Source organism: Scomber scombrus, chromosome 5 (genome assembly GCF_963691925.1).
Source record: "Scomber scombrus chromosome 5, fScoSco1.1, whole genome shotgun sequence".
Taxonomy (NCBI): Eukaryota; Metazoa; Chordata; class Actinopteri; order Scombriformes; family Scombridae; genus Scomber; species Scomber scombrus.
The window spans coordinates 13,363,181-13,379,574 of NC_084974.1; the positions used below are offsets into that span (position 1 = coordinate 13,363,181).

At 41.1% G+C, this 16,394-nt stretch overlaps 1 protein-coding gene across 1 annotated transcript; it reads right to left on the reverse strand.

Annotated features, from left to right (window-relative positions):
• Positions 1–364: 364 nt before the first annotated feature.
• oafa (OAF homolog a (Drosophila)) lies at positions 365–15,279 on the reverse strand. Its single transcript, XM_062419804.1, has 4 exons — positions 14,544–15,279; positions 3,661–3,795; positions 3,377–3,557; positions 365–2,352 (listed from the first exon to the last, which is right to left on the reverse strand). Exons 1-4 carry the CDS (start codon positions 14,772–14,774, stop codon positions 2,078–2,080), a joined length of 822 nt encoding a protein of 273 aa, XP_062275788.1. The 5' UTR covers positions 14,775–15,279; the 3' UTR covers positions 365–2,077.
• Between the last annotated feature and the right edge of the window lie 1,115 nt (positions 15,280–16,394).

Genomic DNA, 16,394 nt, shown 5'->3' on the forward strand with positions numbered 1-16,394 from the left:
ATAACACAACTAACATCATAATGTGTAACAAAGGGGCTGCACTGTGACTTTGTGTTTGCAGAGACCTTTTACTTGCAAAACCTGGCCTCAGACAAGGATCTCTCCTGCAAGGCATTCAGTCCCAACTACACAACGCTATGCATAATCATCCACAACAATTTATAGTTTCTGCATGCACACAATGAAGCACCACATTATGATCAAAATTAAAGCATCAGGATGAGTCCTGTTGGCCAAAGAGTGCAAGTCATTCATGCAGTTAAAATGTTACCAGTTTGTGTGCAGCCCAGGACCAGGGTGTCATCTGTCTGCATAGGCCTACTGTCTAATAAACTACAAACTGTCCACAAATACTTTAAAACAACAGATGTTAAATTTGTATATGCAGTGCAAAGAAAAACTTTATTGAAACAATTCATCGGAAACACAACTCTTATTACCTAATTGCCTCATTTTCTCCTTATGGCAACTTTTTACAGCATATTTAAAACTCTTTCATAGAAAAAATATGTTTAACAACTTAATCTACAATTAACATAGCAAAGATATCAGTGGAAATGTTAAGGCACTTGATCACCAGAAAAGGCCACAAATAAAAATGTTTCACTCATTTGGTTCTTTAGTTAGCAGGACACCGAAAACACAAAATGAAATTCACTGAAGACTGAAATGAAAATGGTGGCAAGACAAAATAAAAATCACTCTTAAACTAAATGCTCCGGAGAGACACTCAAAGACAGACTAAATGAAATTTGGTCCCACAAGTTCAAGAAATGCTCCTTGAATTACACATTATAAGTGATAAGGGATTTGAGATGCATAAATTATACATCATCAACATTTAACTGTAGACATGAACACAAAACTGAAATCAAAATCCATCATTTTGGCACTGGGGCATAACTGTTAGCAGGAAACTGAAACAATGAAAAACTGAGCAACCAGAAGATGGCAGTATAGATAGATTAAAAAGGCCATACTGCACTTTTAAGTGAACCCTAACATGGAAAATCACCATACTGAAGAGCCTATTTCTAGAAATGGAAACTTTACACCCTTCTTTTTACAGCATTTCTTTTGACTTTGGTTTATTTGACACTTTCAAACAGACTGAGAATGTAAGTGGTGGGCATAAGGTGTCCCCCATGGGGAATGACAGGGTGAAGCCAAACTAAAACTGTCCTATTAAAGAGGATAATAAACCTGTTTATCCACACTCTCTGTACAGTATGAAAACTAGAAACAGACAAGAGGTTAAAGTGTTTTGAGATGTGTTTGAATGCTTCTTGTTACTGAGGAGCTGTGGTTTAGACATGTGAGTTTAAGAGCTTGTTTTTATGGAGAAAGAAAATAAATCTCATGAGGTTATTTTTAACAAAAAGACACAAAAAATAGTCCTCCATAATTTCACGTTGCAACCAAAATAAATAAAGCCAGCATTGGACAAGCATTTTCTTTGTCAGCCAGCATATATTTTTATAAACAGGACCTTAGCTGGCAATAAACAGTTTTTCACAGAGCTTGATAAAGAAAGATAATCAGCCATCCAAATTTTCCTTCACCAGGATGGAAGATTGTGTGTATATGATGTTTGATCAAAGTGGAACTGTTGTTCCTTTGCTGGTGTCTAACTGACCAAAAATGCACTGTCCAGTTTTGTGCATAATGTAGCTTTCATGAGAGGTTATTGTTGTTGGCATCTGTCATCTGCTCCAATAATCCCCCCCACCCACCCCCAAAAAAGGCACTAAAATGACAGCTTCTCGGCAGTCACACTATAACCGACAGTGATATGTAATTTTCCCAGAAAAGGCTCAAAGTTAGTGGGTCCTCTTATACTGATGTGCTGCGTCTCTCCTTCCATAAAAGTTTTGGTCTCATTTGGAACCTGAATTCATCTCAGTTTCAGCTTGAACATCTGGATCTCACCACTCCCAACCTGAGACAGCTTCACTTAACATCATATAAACCGAGGTCCGGTATTACTGTGTTTACTTTGAGTAGCATGGGTGGAGATGCCTTGGCTTGGCTGAGACTAAAATGTATTTCTCTTTTCTCAAACATCCAGAATAAAATGCTAGGTTTCCTCATCCCATAGGCAGAGCTGTTTTTGGGGAACATAGTAGGTGAAATGGTAGCCCTTGCTGCAGCTCTTTATGCCACACTTGTAGGTGGAGCCTTTGCCTGTGGTGTCCCGGCTGCGGCAGTACTTAAGCAGACATGGGTACCACTCCAAACGCAGGCTGTATGTGCAGAGACATGGCTGCCACAAGTCCTTAGTAGAGTGACAGGCCTGAAAGCTGGGCACCTCTGTTGTTTGGGGCAGGACCTCAAATATGGAGCCATCCACACCTATAACAGACAGAGGAGGAGCATTATTATCAGAGCGTGTGGTATTAAAAACAAAAGCAAGATATCTGCGATTGTGTGAATCATTCTCTTTCTGATTTTGCTCAATTACATACTGTATTGAACTGGAGAGGGCGAACAAAGTGGCTAAAAAGAAAGGAGACAGTGCAGTAAGAGGGGAGCTTTGTTATGCAAAGGAGATGCTACTGTGATTGCCTCTGCAGATAATGGTGCAGAGTGCTCACTGAACCATGACCATCAACATTGTTTCCTCTGTAACAGTACTGTCAGGGGACAATAGTGCTGTCATATAGATTCTCCTCAGCCCAGATAATTTGGACTTCATTACTATTAAGATACAGGGTCCCATTGCAAAATGCCAAATAGTTAAAGGAAATAATGATATGTTGTTCAATTTAGGGTGATGATATATAAATAAACAGTTTAACTACTTGTCACCCTGCTTCATCTTTTTTCACAGGTTTTTTAAAGATTATTTTCAATGTACAAATAGAACATTTCTACACAATGTGAAGACAAAGAGGAGGTGAAGCAAATACTTTAGCTTTACTAGTGATTGAGCTTATCAACAAAAACTTGAGATAATACTGGGAATGATATCACTAAAATTAAGTCAAAAGTAGTGTTTGTCCTGGAGCGCCCTGGTGATCGAGTGGTTGGAGCGCATGCCACGTAATCGCAGTGTCCCAGGTTCGAATCCGGCCAGGGACCTAAGCTGCAGGTCATTCCCCTGTCTCTCTCCCTGTTCCCTCTCGGCATCTCTGCCAGCTACTGACTAAATAAATGCAAAAAGCCCAAAAAATCAATCTTTAAAAAAAGTAATGTTTGTCCGATATGAAGCTGAAATGATAGTGTTAAGGACCGTCAGTACAGAGATATAGAGAATATAGAGACAATCAGGAGGGATGGGGGAAAAAAACAGAAAGAACAGACAGAAGTTTTTCTCAAACCACCAACAAAACCTATGCCAGTTGCAATGATAAAACAAGATAAGATGACCGCTGACCTTTGTCCAGCCAGTGTTTGACATCGGCCTCTCTGGTGTAGATGGCCTCGTGAGCCTCGCTGCACATGTTGTGGATGTGGGCGCTGAGTTGCCAGGCCCGACTTAGATTTACCGCAGCACTCATTGTTAGCTGCTCCAGTCCTCTCCGTTCCTCCGCCAAGCGAATGGCCTGAGGATTTTTCTGAGCAGATAGTACAATATTGACTCTTCAGATCCATATAAATATTACATTTTTCTTCAGTGAAAAAGTTTCTTATACAATGCAGAAATGCTGTGTGTCATACCTGTCTGAGGCGGGCCATGGATTCACTGGGGATTATCTCATTGCGGTTGAGGCGAGAGATGAAACACAGGGCCTGGTACTGGTTCTGCCCTCTTTCCAGCTCGCCCAGGATCAATGCTCGGAATATCTTCACCTCCTGCAAGACACAAGGGATGAGAGATGATTGGCTGAACGGATAAACAGACAATTCCCAGAGGACATTGAAGTGGTGCTTTAGGGTTGGTTGTAATAACTTACTGTTTATATGTGCAGGCACATTCGGATTAGAACAAATAATCTTTCCATTTCGGTACTTAATGTAGCACTTTTCCAGACACCAAAAGTAATTCAATATGTGGAGTTCAAAGATGTTCAAACAACTGTCGGCTTAAAGTAAGGAGGGGTTTATGTTCACTACACCCATAAAGCCTCATCTGACAGTTTGTTGATACTTTTTATTGTCTGTAGGCCTGTGAAATGTTTCTGCAGTCATGGTCTGGTTATTTGTACTGTCAAATTAAGGTTTTTGACCTGCTTCTTGACAAACTTATCAGAGTTTCTCACATGCCTTAAAAGTAAAAAAAACTTTACCATGCTGTGTTGTCTATGCAACTGTAGAAGTAGAAAAATGGTGATAGCAGAGAATTCACGAATAAACTTGTTGCTGTTGGCAAGCGTGTGAGAGATCTGGCGCCAAACCCAAGGCCATAAAGAGTTCTGTTAGAGGGCATGCAAAGCATGATGGGAAGCTCCAGCCGTGGGGAGAGCAGACCAGGAGACCTGTCTTCCTATTCATCTGACACCCCCCTTCTCTTGGCTTCAGCTTCAAGACAGACACACAGTCCCAAACACCCCTCCTCCACTTTTCACACAACCGTCTGAAGCAAACAGGCTACAGAGGAGTAGCAGTTTCAGGGCTTTCACTCCCAGAGCAGGAGGGAGTCTGGGACAGATAAACACCCCACAGATAACCCCGTTGAGTTCTTCTTAAGCTCTTTGGTCCCACTTCCTTTATGCAAAACTGTACATGCTGGCAAGAACGCAATACAACCTGCCTCAGATGTGTTTACGCTCTATTGGTCTTTATGGACCACTTTGCATGATCACTGGTTTCTCATTCTGAGAACCATTTTTGTCTCTGAAATGAGACTCTGGCAGGCGTACAATACAAGCATGGGTATTACACAAGACAATCATGCGATACTATTTGACCTTTGGAAAGCAAATTACTGAGCAAATATTGATTCATGGGCTTTATGTGATAATAACCTCAAAATTTTCCCTGCACACAACTTTGTGTTCTTCTCGATGTTGTATGAAAACATGGACTCAAGGGGACCATAGAATCAGAGGCATTCGAAATTAAATACCTCAGATGTTCCCACACTGTGATAATAACCCAGTACTTACGTTTTTAACAAAAAGAACAAAGTCCGAATGATTAAAGAGTCTGTCAAGAGCAGAGGACGCTAGGGTATATCAGAGTGAACACAGTGAGATGTGAGGAACAGGGAGTACAATTCCGGCAGAGAGATGGGCACGAGTGCCATTTCCCCTCAAGTGTAGGGAGATGCAGAGGCCACGACTTCAAGACCTCCCATATTGCAGACACATGGCGCTACGCTGGGACACTGTGTGTGTACGTGTGTGTAAGGAAAGCAAAAGAAAGGGGAAGGCATTCGTGTCAGCCACATGGATTTGCCCCAGGGCTCTCTGGGTAATTACAGAGAAGCAGAGTAGCTCCACCAACTCTGCTTCTTTGGAGCTTATTCAAAACTGAAGTGTAGATGCTGAGATCTCCTCCTACTCTGGTGTTATTATGTGTCCAGGTTAATGATTGTCTACTTCTGCTTCCTTGCATTTGGATTTAGGCCAAAAGGGCAAGAGGAGGGCACCAGTGCTTATTGTGGTACCAACATTTTCTGATTCAACTTTGTGTCACAGTAGAAAACGTTAAAAGAATAGTTCAACAAATCTGGAATATATGCTTTCTTGCAGATACCCTAGAAGAGAAGATTGATACCACTGCCATGTCTGGAAAAAGCTAGCCTGCCTTTGTCTGAGGTAACAAAACTACCAGTACATCCTGGAGTGCCCCATAAGACCATAACTTACCATTTATATGCTTCCTTTTTTTTTTACTGACTATGAAAATGAGATATAACGTGTCAATAATTGAGTCTTATATATGCTGAAAGGCAAATATTTTTTTTATTTTCGGACAGACAGCCAGCGGTCATGTTCAGCTAACCGACTGCTGGCTGTAACTTCATTTATTATTTATGAGAGTGATAATTAAAGTATTTCTTTAATCATGCAGGTAGCACTGGAAAAAAACTGAACATATTTATGTGTGCAACAGATGGGTCTTCAGCCTCAATTTAACTGAAATGAAGGTTAATTGAGGCCTTTAAACTGTAATAACAAGTGTTGATATCTTAGTGGTTTAGGTGCTGCTGAGACAATAATTACTACAGCTTCTAAAAGCAAATAGAGTAATAACAATGACATCATCTCCACGGTAAATAGCCAGACAGAAGCTCTTGGATTCAACCGTTTGTTTGGACAAGACTAGACTCACTTCTGCCTGCCTGAAAGCAGCACTGGCACAAGCACACTGAATCATTTGTGCAGACACACTCAAAAGTAGAATAAAAGCAGCAAAAGAGTGAAATGTGCAGTGGTATAATCAGAGGACGTTTTACACGTGTTGTTGTGATGATGACAGGCACTAGGAGAGAGTGAGTACTGAAATGACTGATCAAACAACAGTTATCTCTTTTAAAATCTGCCAAGTGGGTTGGTGGTGGTTTTTTTATGTATTATACAAACTTCCGATGGGGTAAGATACAGGTACAATATGACTTTGTCAGTCAATCAGATAAATAGGATAGAAGCAGGTGCCAAGTTCATGTGGGTTTGCAGCGGGGGTACATTACTATTTCCTCTATGTAATGGGTATATATAACATATTATGCCGACTGCTTCTTAAATATCTCACATTACTAAATAGTAGACACACAGATAAGGCTGGGTGATACTGTACATCTGAGAGTGAAAATAACACATTCAACTTTAGGACATCATAGCCAAGTGAGCCTGCTGCAGCTTGAAAATGAAGAGGAAGGTCATTTGAGTTCCCAGCTACTCCCCAAAGAAGTGAAGCCTATATCAGGAAAATGAGTCACCCTCTAAAAGTGCATTTCCACAAACATACGTGAAATTAAAGGCCTGCAGACCAACATTTAGAGAAAATCACCAGGTACGGACATTAAGAATTAAAAGAGTGACATTTGCCCGTCTTGAAAAAGACTGGTAATAACATAATCAAAGGACAGCGTAGCCTTGAGTTTTCCCCACCAGAGCAGTGTAAATGTCAGTACAGCTATAAATAATCAACACAAGTACAGAATCCTCAGCATTGCTCCCTGACACCCGGGACTTAGTCCATTTGCAGACAAACTACCACTGGCCAACAGCCATACACAAGTCTGTATTCATGCAACCTGACTAGTAGGTCATACTAAGACCTGTTAAACAGGCAAGAGGTGGGGGCCTGTTTCATTGGTGGTTACCTTTGGTTGGCCAGATTATTTAAGAGTTGCACAAAAGCCTATTCAGAAACTCAAAGGGTGCCATTTACAGTGAACATTCCCCATCACTGTAGTTGTAACCCAGCTAGCCAAATACGCTCTTTTCACCTCTTTTAAAAGAAAAAAATACTGCTGTTTTCTATGAGGGTTCTGTAGCTAGACGTAGTTAAATCCAAGTGAAATGACTACTGCCAAACATTTACATCTCACTTTTGACGCTATACTAACTGTGCCGGCTCACACTTGCTTGCATGGATACACACACACACACACACACACACACACACACACACACACACACACACACACACACACACACACACACACACACACACACACACACACACACACACACACACACACACACACACACACACACACACACACACACACACACACACACACACACACACACACACACACACACACAGCGGGGCAGTAGCTATTCCCTGTGCAGAAGGTTCTTCCGGTTTTCCAATCCCCTCTAAGACCCTGTCTGTTGATAAGGCTGCTGGCTGGCCGGGAAGCACTGCTGGTCAGCCACGCTCTGATGAGTCATTTGGGATCATTGTGGGACTGGGTATTTGACTGGGTCAGAACATTTTTATTTAATCAATTATTCAGTGCTGAAACCAAAAAGGTATCTGAAATATTAAACAACTAGAAATATTTATTTATTAGGAGGCTGAGTTTGCATACTAACACTAGTCTATATTTGAAAAATAAAAGCTCACAGCTTCAGGATCTCAAAGCCCATTTGGCTTCTATTTGAAGAAACATAAGTGATGAAACATTGTATTTACTTTTAAGACTCCCAACATACCTAAATGTCTCTGATTCCCCTTTAAAAACAACATTAGGATCTGCTATGTTTGGCAATGGGGAGGATATTTGCCTTGGTGTACAAGGGGAGCCCAGTCAAAAAGCACAGGTGTAGAGTAGGGATTAAAGATCATGTTGGGAGACAGAGGGAGAGAGGGTGAGACAGACTCATACAGACAAAAGGAACAGGAGAAAAGCTGCTGGGCTACGAAATGCTTGAGTTGAAGCTAATTACAGAGTCTCCAAAGGCAGGAATGCGGAGTCACATTTGGGGCTGGTCACACCTGGCTGTCCAAAGAGGGAACCAATTAGTAAACACTGGCATTGAATAGACAATAAAAACACTGGAGGCCAGAGAAAGAAAGGTGTTCACCTTGGCTATTCTTTTGAATACAATGGAAGGTAACTTACTTTTCAAACTGCTGGAGTGTTAATATTAAAATGTTACACATGAATTCAGAAATACAGCCATGAATTTAATCTTTACAAGCCTTAAAACTTGTGCATGCCACAACGAGGTAACTGTTCATCCACACACAGTCTGGATACAATTATCCAGACACCCAAACTGTTTATGGAGACTTTGCATCCAGGAAATGAGAGAGAGACAAACAGTGAGTGCTAACAGGGGAGGAAATGAGGCAGCTAGATAAGGTATAAACAATAGAGATGTCTACAGTACCATTCAGCCTCTAACTGTTGTCCCACAGCTTTCATATCCTGTTGCAACAGACACACAAACAGCTAGTTCATGGCTGGGGATGATTTAAACTAAAATAGCATCTTTATTTATTTTCTTATTTTTTGTAAAGGCAGGCATTTGAAGAAGGTTTCCTCAAAATTCACTTTAACAAAGCATAGTGTGTAAATAACCAAAATATTGGCCTACCAAAATTCAACTAATTAAATATCATTAAAAAACGTGTTTGAAAGTAATCAGTGCGAGTTTTGAGTGATCTGTCAATTCTCTAGTCTGTTGAGTCTATTGTGTGTTTCTTGCAAATGTTCCTTTTACAGAGAAACCGAGCTGCTCAATTCTAGTTTTTACAGTACTCTTTATAACAGTGAAGGTTATTTTCATCACTTTTCTTTCATGCCTTCCTTTGCTCTTTTTCAGAACTTTTCCAGAAAATATGTTTTTACTGGAATAAGGGAAGTTTATTTGACAAAAAAGAGTGATATACAGGTAAGTACTCACATTTAGCACTATAACTGACTGAAATGTCACAAAGGTAGCACAACAAAGTCTGAAACATCAAATAAATTGATTTGAAACTAGCTAGGGTGAGCTAGCCAAAAGGACACAAACATGAACTTGACAAAAGGACATTTAAGGACACTGCATGGAGGTCAAAACAGAAGTTTTGGCAGAGTAAACCCTATCGTTAGCTTTTTTGTTGCCAACTGCAATCTCAAAACCTCTGAGGTGGACACAAATGATCACAACTGTGCACACTGCAAACCACAACAACAGTCTCCTCGTCCATCAAATGTTGTTACTGCATACTGGAGCATCATGCTGTCCACTGCCCATGCTCATTTGAACAAAAATCTAAAAATGTGGATGATAACTGTCTTGCTCTCCTTGCGCCCTTCTTGGTGTGTGCCTGTGAGAGACTGTGGGAAATGGGAAGCTTTTTTCTTTATCAAAAGCATTACAGACGAACATCTGGCCTGCTGGTGGGAGGAGGATAAAGGATAAAGACATCAACAGGGGCTGAGGGGCCACAAGAGGCCAAAGGGGGCCCATGTGAGCCTTGGAGGACCACAACAAGGCCACAGAAGAAGCTATTTTCCTGAGACCCGGAGTCAGCAGCTAACAAAGGGTATTTAGGAGAAAGACCAACATGTGTGAGCTCATCTCTGAAAAGGGCCGATGCTTGCACTAACTGCTATGAAAGATGCAAGAAGAGAAGAATCAGAAGGGACATAATAACATATAAATATATATAACGCAAAATCCCAAATGTTTTCGGTTCCAGAGTCACCTCACAGGACCTAGATTAGACTGCTTTTTTGGCATTTTGCCTTTATTGAGAGTCAGTGAAGTGAGACAGGAAACAAGGGCAGAGAGTCAAGGGTGTGGCATGCAACAAAGGTTCCCATGCCAGGGATTGAACCTTGGATGTTGCGGTTTTATGGTGTGCGCTTTCACCATTAGGCCACTAGGTCCCCGTCACTGGGCCTTTCTGTTAATCTGTAAATTCCAAGAAACATGTCTGGAGTAATCTCAAACAAATATTCCTCCCTAGATACTTAAAGTATCTGAAATTCCTGTGAATCATACACGTGTTTTATTATGCTGTTATGTGGAGTTTATCTCTCCCACATTGAGAGGAGTCACAGCATGAAGATGGAAACCGAGTAGGTGTAGGGGTCTTCAATGGTATTGCTCAAGGCAAACAAAAGCTTGAGGTTGAGGATGCTTATTCATAGAAACGTATGTCAACTGTTTCATTTTCACTTCATTTACCATGAGGATGACCTCACTGACTCACAGGTGACTCACTGTGAACTTTCACACCAGCAGAGTGGAAGACTCATGTGCCCTTATAATATATCCTGCAACTGTGTCTGAAGCGACAACATTTCCTGGAACAGGTGACATGTACTTGTAAAAAAATCTTAACAAGTTTGTGCAAGTGACAAAGTGGGATGGTGTTTCATGGTTGAGTGAGAGGCAAGGTGTGGCGGCCAAAAGAGAAGAAAAAAAAAAGGTGACTGTACTGCACTGACTTGCAAATGATGTACAGTTCCTGAAATCAGGGAACAACAACCCACAGTGCTTCTCTTGGCAAACAACGATGTTACCCACAAACAAAATGAACTCTGGATTGCCAGAAAGCCTCCTACACACAGGTGTTGATATAGTCTAAAACCATTTGAATAAGTTTAATGAGAGGTACAGTATGTGAAAGCTAAGAGATACCCGAGAATGGGCATCTGCCAGAATGGGTCACAGATACTATACAGTGTATCCCAAAGGGAGGGCACACAGAAAGGCCAACCTGCCCAACCCCCAACTTTCATTCTGTTTTTTACATAGCACATGAGGGTGTGTGAAGAATCTTCAATTCTTTCTTAAGCGCTAGCTTACTGTTGGGCGTAACCATAAAGCCTCTGTGCTTTGAAGACTAACAGCATATAAACATGAGCAAATTAACCTGAGGGCAAAAGACATGGCTGAACAAAATCTGATTTATACGGCTGAAATGAAATAGGAAATTAATAAAAAGCTAACATGCTCATTCACACTGTGGTGCCATTGTTTGCAAAATCCAGAGCCATTTAACATGATAGTGTGAGACTGAGTGTCAAGTGGCTTCCAACATCTGGTGTTCCCTTGACCCAACAGCACAGCATGAGCTCCATTATTCCATGTTTACGCTGATAATGCATACATTGAAAAAATGTTTCCCTCTTTTTTGGGGCACTTACTCTCCAGAGAGTATGCATGTGAAAATGACTGTTCTTATGTGGTTGTAGAGGCAAAAGTGGAGCTTTTTGATTGTCATGTGATCACTTGTAAAGCTGATGGCTTAAGTGGCTTATGTGTCCTCAAAAGAAGACGTTTAAGCACTTTTCCATTATGCTACCATTTCAATAAGGACAGCAAACCTTTAGAAAAGGATCTCAAAACTAGAATACACACCTTTTTCAAATTATTATGTGGCATTCATTGGTTTTGGTAATTTTTTCTTTAAAAAAAAAAAATCAATATCTCTTTGGAGATTTGTTTATGTTGATCATCGTATTAAACAAATTAAATCTTCTTTTTAGTGTTAACTCAGCTGAGTCACTTACATTCCTGCATTGATCAAACCCACAAGTTGGACATGAAAAGACACACAGAGAAAACACTGATTAGCTCAGTTCTTACATCTGGAAAGACCTAAAACAGCCTTCAAATATGTGAGACATTTCCTTTGGATTAATCTTCAAGCGATGGTTTATGTTCAGCTCAAGGTCTTAGACTGTGTTAGACTATTAATTTTTGCAGTGCTTGCTGAAGGAAATAAGGTCTGTTCAACAGCACATCTGCATTCAGATTTCTCTCACGTTTCAAAACTGTACATTGGCACTGAGCGTGTCATTGGGATATTCATTGACAGATTGCTGCAATTTGACATAATTTAGAAAAGGTTCAGTGACTCGGATCAAATTGTGAAATCACTTGAATGATGTTCCTTTTTTATGGTGTGAATCTGGATTCAAATTCTGAGCAAACTAGGAAACCCATAAACGCAGCTACAGAATTAAGACTGAATGATTAACAGAATGTCCCTCATGCTGAGGTTTACTTAACTTGACATAGTCATATCATGAGCAAGCTAAACCACATCCCCCTTTTCCACATGTTGAGAGCACATGCAACCCCCCTGAAATCACAATGATTCACTGCTTATATAAGGTTGACTAAGCTTCCCTCTCACATACAACAGGCCAGTGTCTAATGGTTATAACGTTTAGCATTGTATCTTTGCAACATATTCAGAAAGCAGCTGAAAGAAAGAAAGCAAGACGGCTGCTCTGTCTGATCATTAATAAAGAACTTTTTTTGAAATGGTCCAAGTCTTTGCAAAGATCTGATGCTTTTTTTCTCAGCCCTTGATTAATCGAACATATATAGTCTGAGAGTAAAGAAACAGGAATAAATGCTTCATAAGAGAACTTAAAACTGCATAGTTCATATCCACCTTTGGCTGTATTGGTCATTATAACTCTCTTGTAAAACACTCTTCTTCCCACACACGTTCATCTGGACTGTATATTCATGGCAGCTGGAAGTGACGGCTCATCCAACTTTCCATAAATCTTGGAGATACTGCAACAAGAGATGAATAAAAACCACATGCAGCAGAGAGTGAGAGAGCAGGAAGAAGTGAGCGAGAGACAGAAGAGGGGAACTGAGGGAGAAAGAGACACAGAAAGGGGGGGTATGCAGGCTGACCTACTGGAACAGATAAATCAGGCAGCGGAAAAGTAAAGTGATCTAAGAGGTTCTGTTGGCTTTATGCAAATAAACAAAACCATATGTGCAGATGCAAGTGTGCATGCATGAAAGGACGCAACAAGATGGGGCTCCTGCACAACCAAACGATGGCTTCCCTTGCACAGAGATCAGTGTATGTCTCTTTATATTGGTGTGTCACCAATGATTGGGGGTGACGGCCTCTTCTCTTTCAACTCTAAATTAGCTGTTTTGGTTAGTGAACCAGACATGCAGATCAAAAAGGTCAGACATGCCCACTTAATCCTGGTAAATCTCCCCCTTCACATCTCGCCAGCCTGTCAGCTTCTGTGTGACAGCAACCATCACAGACACATGCCTTTGCTCTGTGCGCCTCTGTGAGTCCCTCCCTTACGCTCAGCAGTTGTAGTTTTCCTTCCAGGACTGACATCTATGTGTCTCTGATGGCTCATTGTCAAAACTAAAACAGTATTATCTTTCCCAAAAAAATGATGAAAGCAATGCTGGTCAGGGAGGGACACTTGATCTGCTCGTCTACTTTTAGAAGAATGCTAAATATGGCTGCTGATGATGAGCTCTGGGATGAACCCAGAGCAGCAGGGGTTTCAAGGCTGCTGGGGTCTGTGGGTATCCACATCTAAGTAACAGCAGCTGTCTTAACCTCTGTGAGACTCACACTGAGATGGAAAAAGATGAATGAAACTCTAAGTTTGACTTGGGCTTATGTGTCAGTTGTAGTATTTGCTCCAAGGGGTTCGGGCAATTGGGATGTTTTCCTTTATGCTCCAGATTTGTGATGCTCCATCTTTGCCTAAGGGTAATCATTTAGCTTGAAGAAAAGAGGCCATTGTGATCCCCTAATTTCAGCTCTGATGGACTCTAGATTTAAGGACAGATAATAAAAACAGGAACATTTGTCAAAAGGCATCAAGGCAACATTCACTCCCAACTATTGCAGCTTATTTTTGGGCTACTGGCCTCACCACTAAGTAAATGACTTGGATTTGCTAAAGCAGGGTTTTTTGGTCATGTGAAACATTGACAAAACCTTGTTTGATCAGTTTTTGTCCCGGGGGCCTCCAATATAGCTGAAACAAGCTAAATATGGTCTAAATCAAATTAGACTTTCCCAAAAGTGAAGGTTGGAGCTCACCGGTAGTGTCTGAGAGGTCTTTCGGGGGTCAAAGTAAATTAAGAAGTAGTGAAATCATGGATGTGGGGTCATTTAAAGATCACCAAGAATGGTTGTTCACACTGAATTAAGTGATTGTGTTTAACTCTCCAGTACTGACTCTGTACTCAATTATTTAATACACTAACACACTTTTCATTGTTTTGGTTGGGGACCTCTCAGGGACCAGTGACTGGCCCTAGTCATCACTTTATACAATCTACCAATATAGTGTCATTTCAGACTTTACTAACAACTATGTATCTACTCTCAAACCTCCAGTGTGTCAGAAGGAGAGAGGGAAACAACAACCTTTACTTTAAGCGGTAAGCAGGACCGCCTCTCACCTGTTTGAAGTCCGCCACAAAAGTAATGAGTGCCCCATCTCCCTGCTTGAATTCGAGTGATATCAAGTCTCTTTCATTGTCCGCCTCCAATACCTCTTCAGTCACCAGTCCGTCAGACAGCCGGACCCGGACGCGCAGCTCCGAACCGAGTCCAAGAGCGACGAGCAGCACCAGAGCGCACAGACGGCTCAGTATCCGACCTGAAGCCACAGTGATGTAACTCGCAAACATCCCCAAAAACTGAACAAAACTGAAGCCGACAGAGGAAAAAACCGAGGTGAAATCCAAAAGTGTGCGTTCATATCCCCTAACTCTTTTCTTTGATTTCCCGTAAAGTCTTTTCCTTCATATTCAAGGTGTAGTTTACAGGTCGCTGTTCCATATGGCCCCCTGTGTGCCAGCACTTTCCACAATTACAAGCATGGATATAAGACTAAACCGAGACGACAATCCTCTTACTAAAAATCACTGTTTTTCACTTCTGGGAGCCGATAGTTTACTTCCATTGAAAGTCTCTCGCTCCGGCGTTGTTGATAAGATTGTGCGCTGCTCAGTTTCCTCCTGCGCTACAGGCTATAGTCCGATGATCGCACGTTGCTTTTCATTCTGCTTTCTGTTGATATTCCCGTCTTTTTCTCTCTCTCTCTCTCTCTCCCTCTCTCTCTCTCTCCTTCTGCAATTCATGCAGTCCCGTCACTTCCTATCCGTCGGTATCCCACAGCTCGCCTGGCCTCCAAACTTTCTGTTGTGTGTGAGTGAGTGAGTGCAGTGATGGTAGTAAACTCTTAAAGACACACCACCCTCGGCAAACTCTGCCCATCCCCCTTAAAGGCCTCATGTGATCCTTCTAGCACTCCAAGCAAGTAGGCTGAACTAATAATATCCCCTACAATTATAACAAAGGTGTTATTAGGATTTGTAAATCATAGTTTTGTGGATGTTGTTCTCGCCATGTAGGGATAAATAAAAGGACTGGGGGCAAACTATAACCTGCAGCTGTTGGAAGTGAAAAAGCAAACAACATCAAGTGGTTAAACAAAACAATTACATATTTGAAAAACATTTATTAAAGATCACATGGTATACATACCATACGTTGGATAATATGTCTTTGTGTAATATCAAATGTTTATTTTTGACTTGTTTGTGTCTCAAATATGAAATTCACTATTATTTCAAACAGCCCAATAAGGACATACAGGCTGTTCTGTTAGTCTGCATATTTTCTGTAACCTCAGTTTTCTCATAAGTAAAAAAAAAGTTGTATAAAATTAAGATAAAGGCATCATTTTTCCATCACTCCGCTTTTTTCAGTTGTTTATCTAATACCATATCTCTCTGACACTCTTTATTTTTAATTTGTGAGTTCAACTGCAACATCAGCCCTTCTGAAATAAATCAATTAGGTAATTATTACCTATGATGACAACATATGGTTGATTCAAAGGTTCCAGCTCAAGGAAAAAACACAGTCACTCTTTTATTCTCTTAGTGTATGTTATTTAATTTTATGATGTCCTCAAGGGAAAACCTGACTAAGCTGAGGTGAGAGCTGCCAAACAGAAAAAAACTGCCTATCTGAAGGAAAATCTCAGTGCCAAATTAAATGGTAGATTACCATTGTGTGGGTGTTGCAAAAGAGAGGGTGACATCAACACACTAAACCACCTGAGCAGTTGTGTTATCTCTTATGGTTGACGCACAGCATTCTGGGTGGGCCGGGCCCCAAGCTGGTGACCCCAAATGTGGCAGCACTTGAGTGCTGCTGAGACCAAGAGATGGTCGCTCCAGTGAAGGGGAAAAGCAAACAGAGAGGCTATAAAGCAGAGCAAACATTGTTAGCTGGGCCTG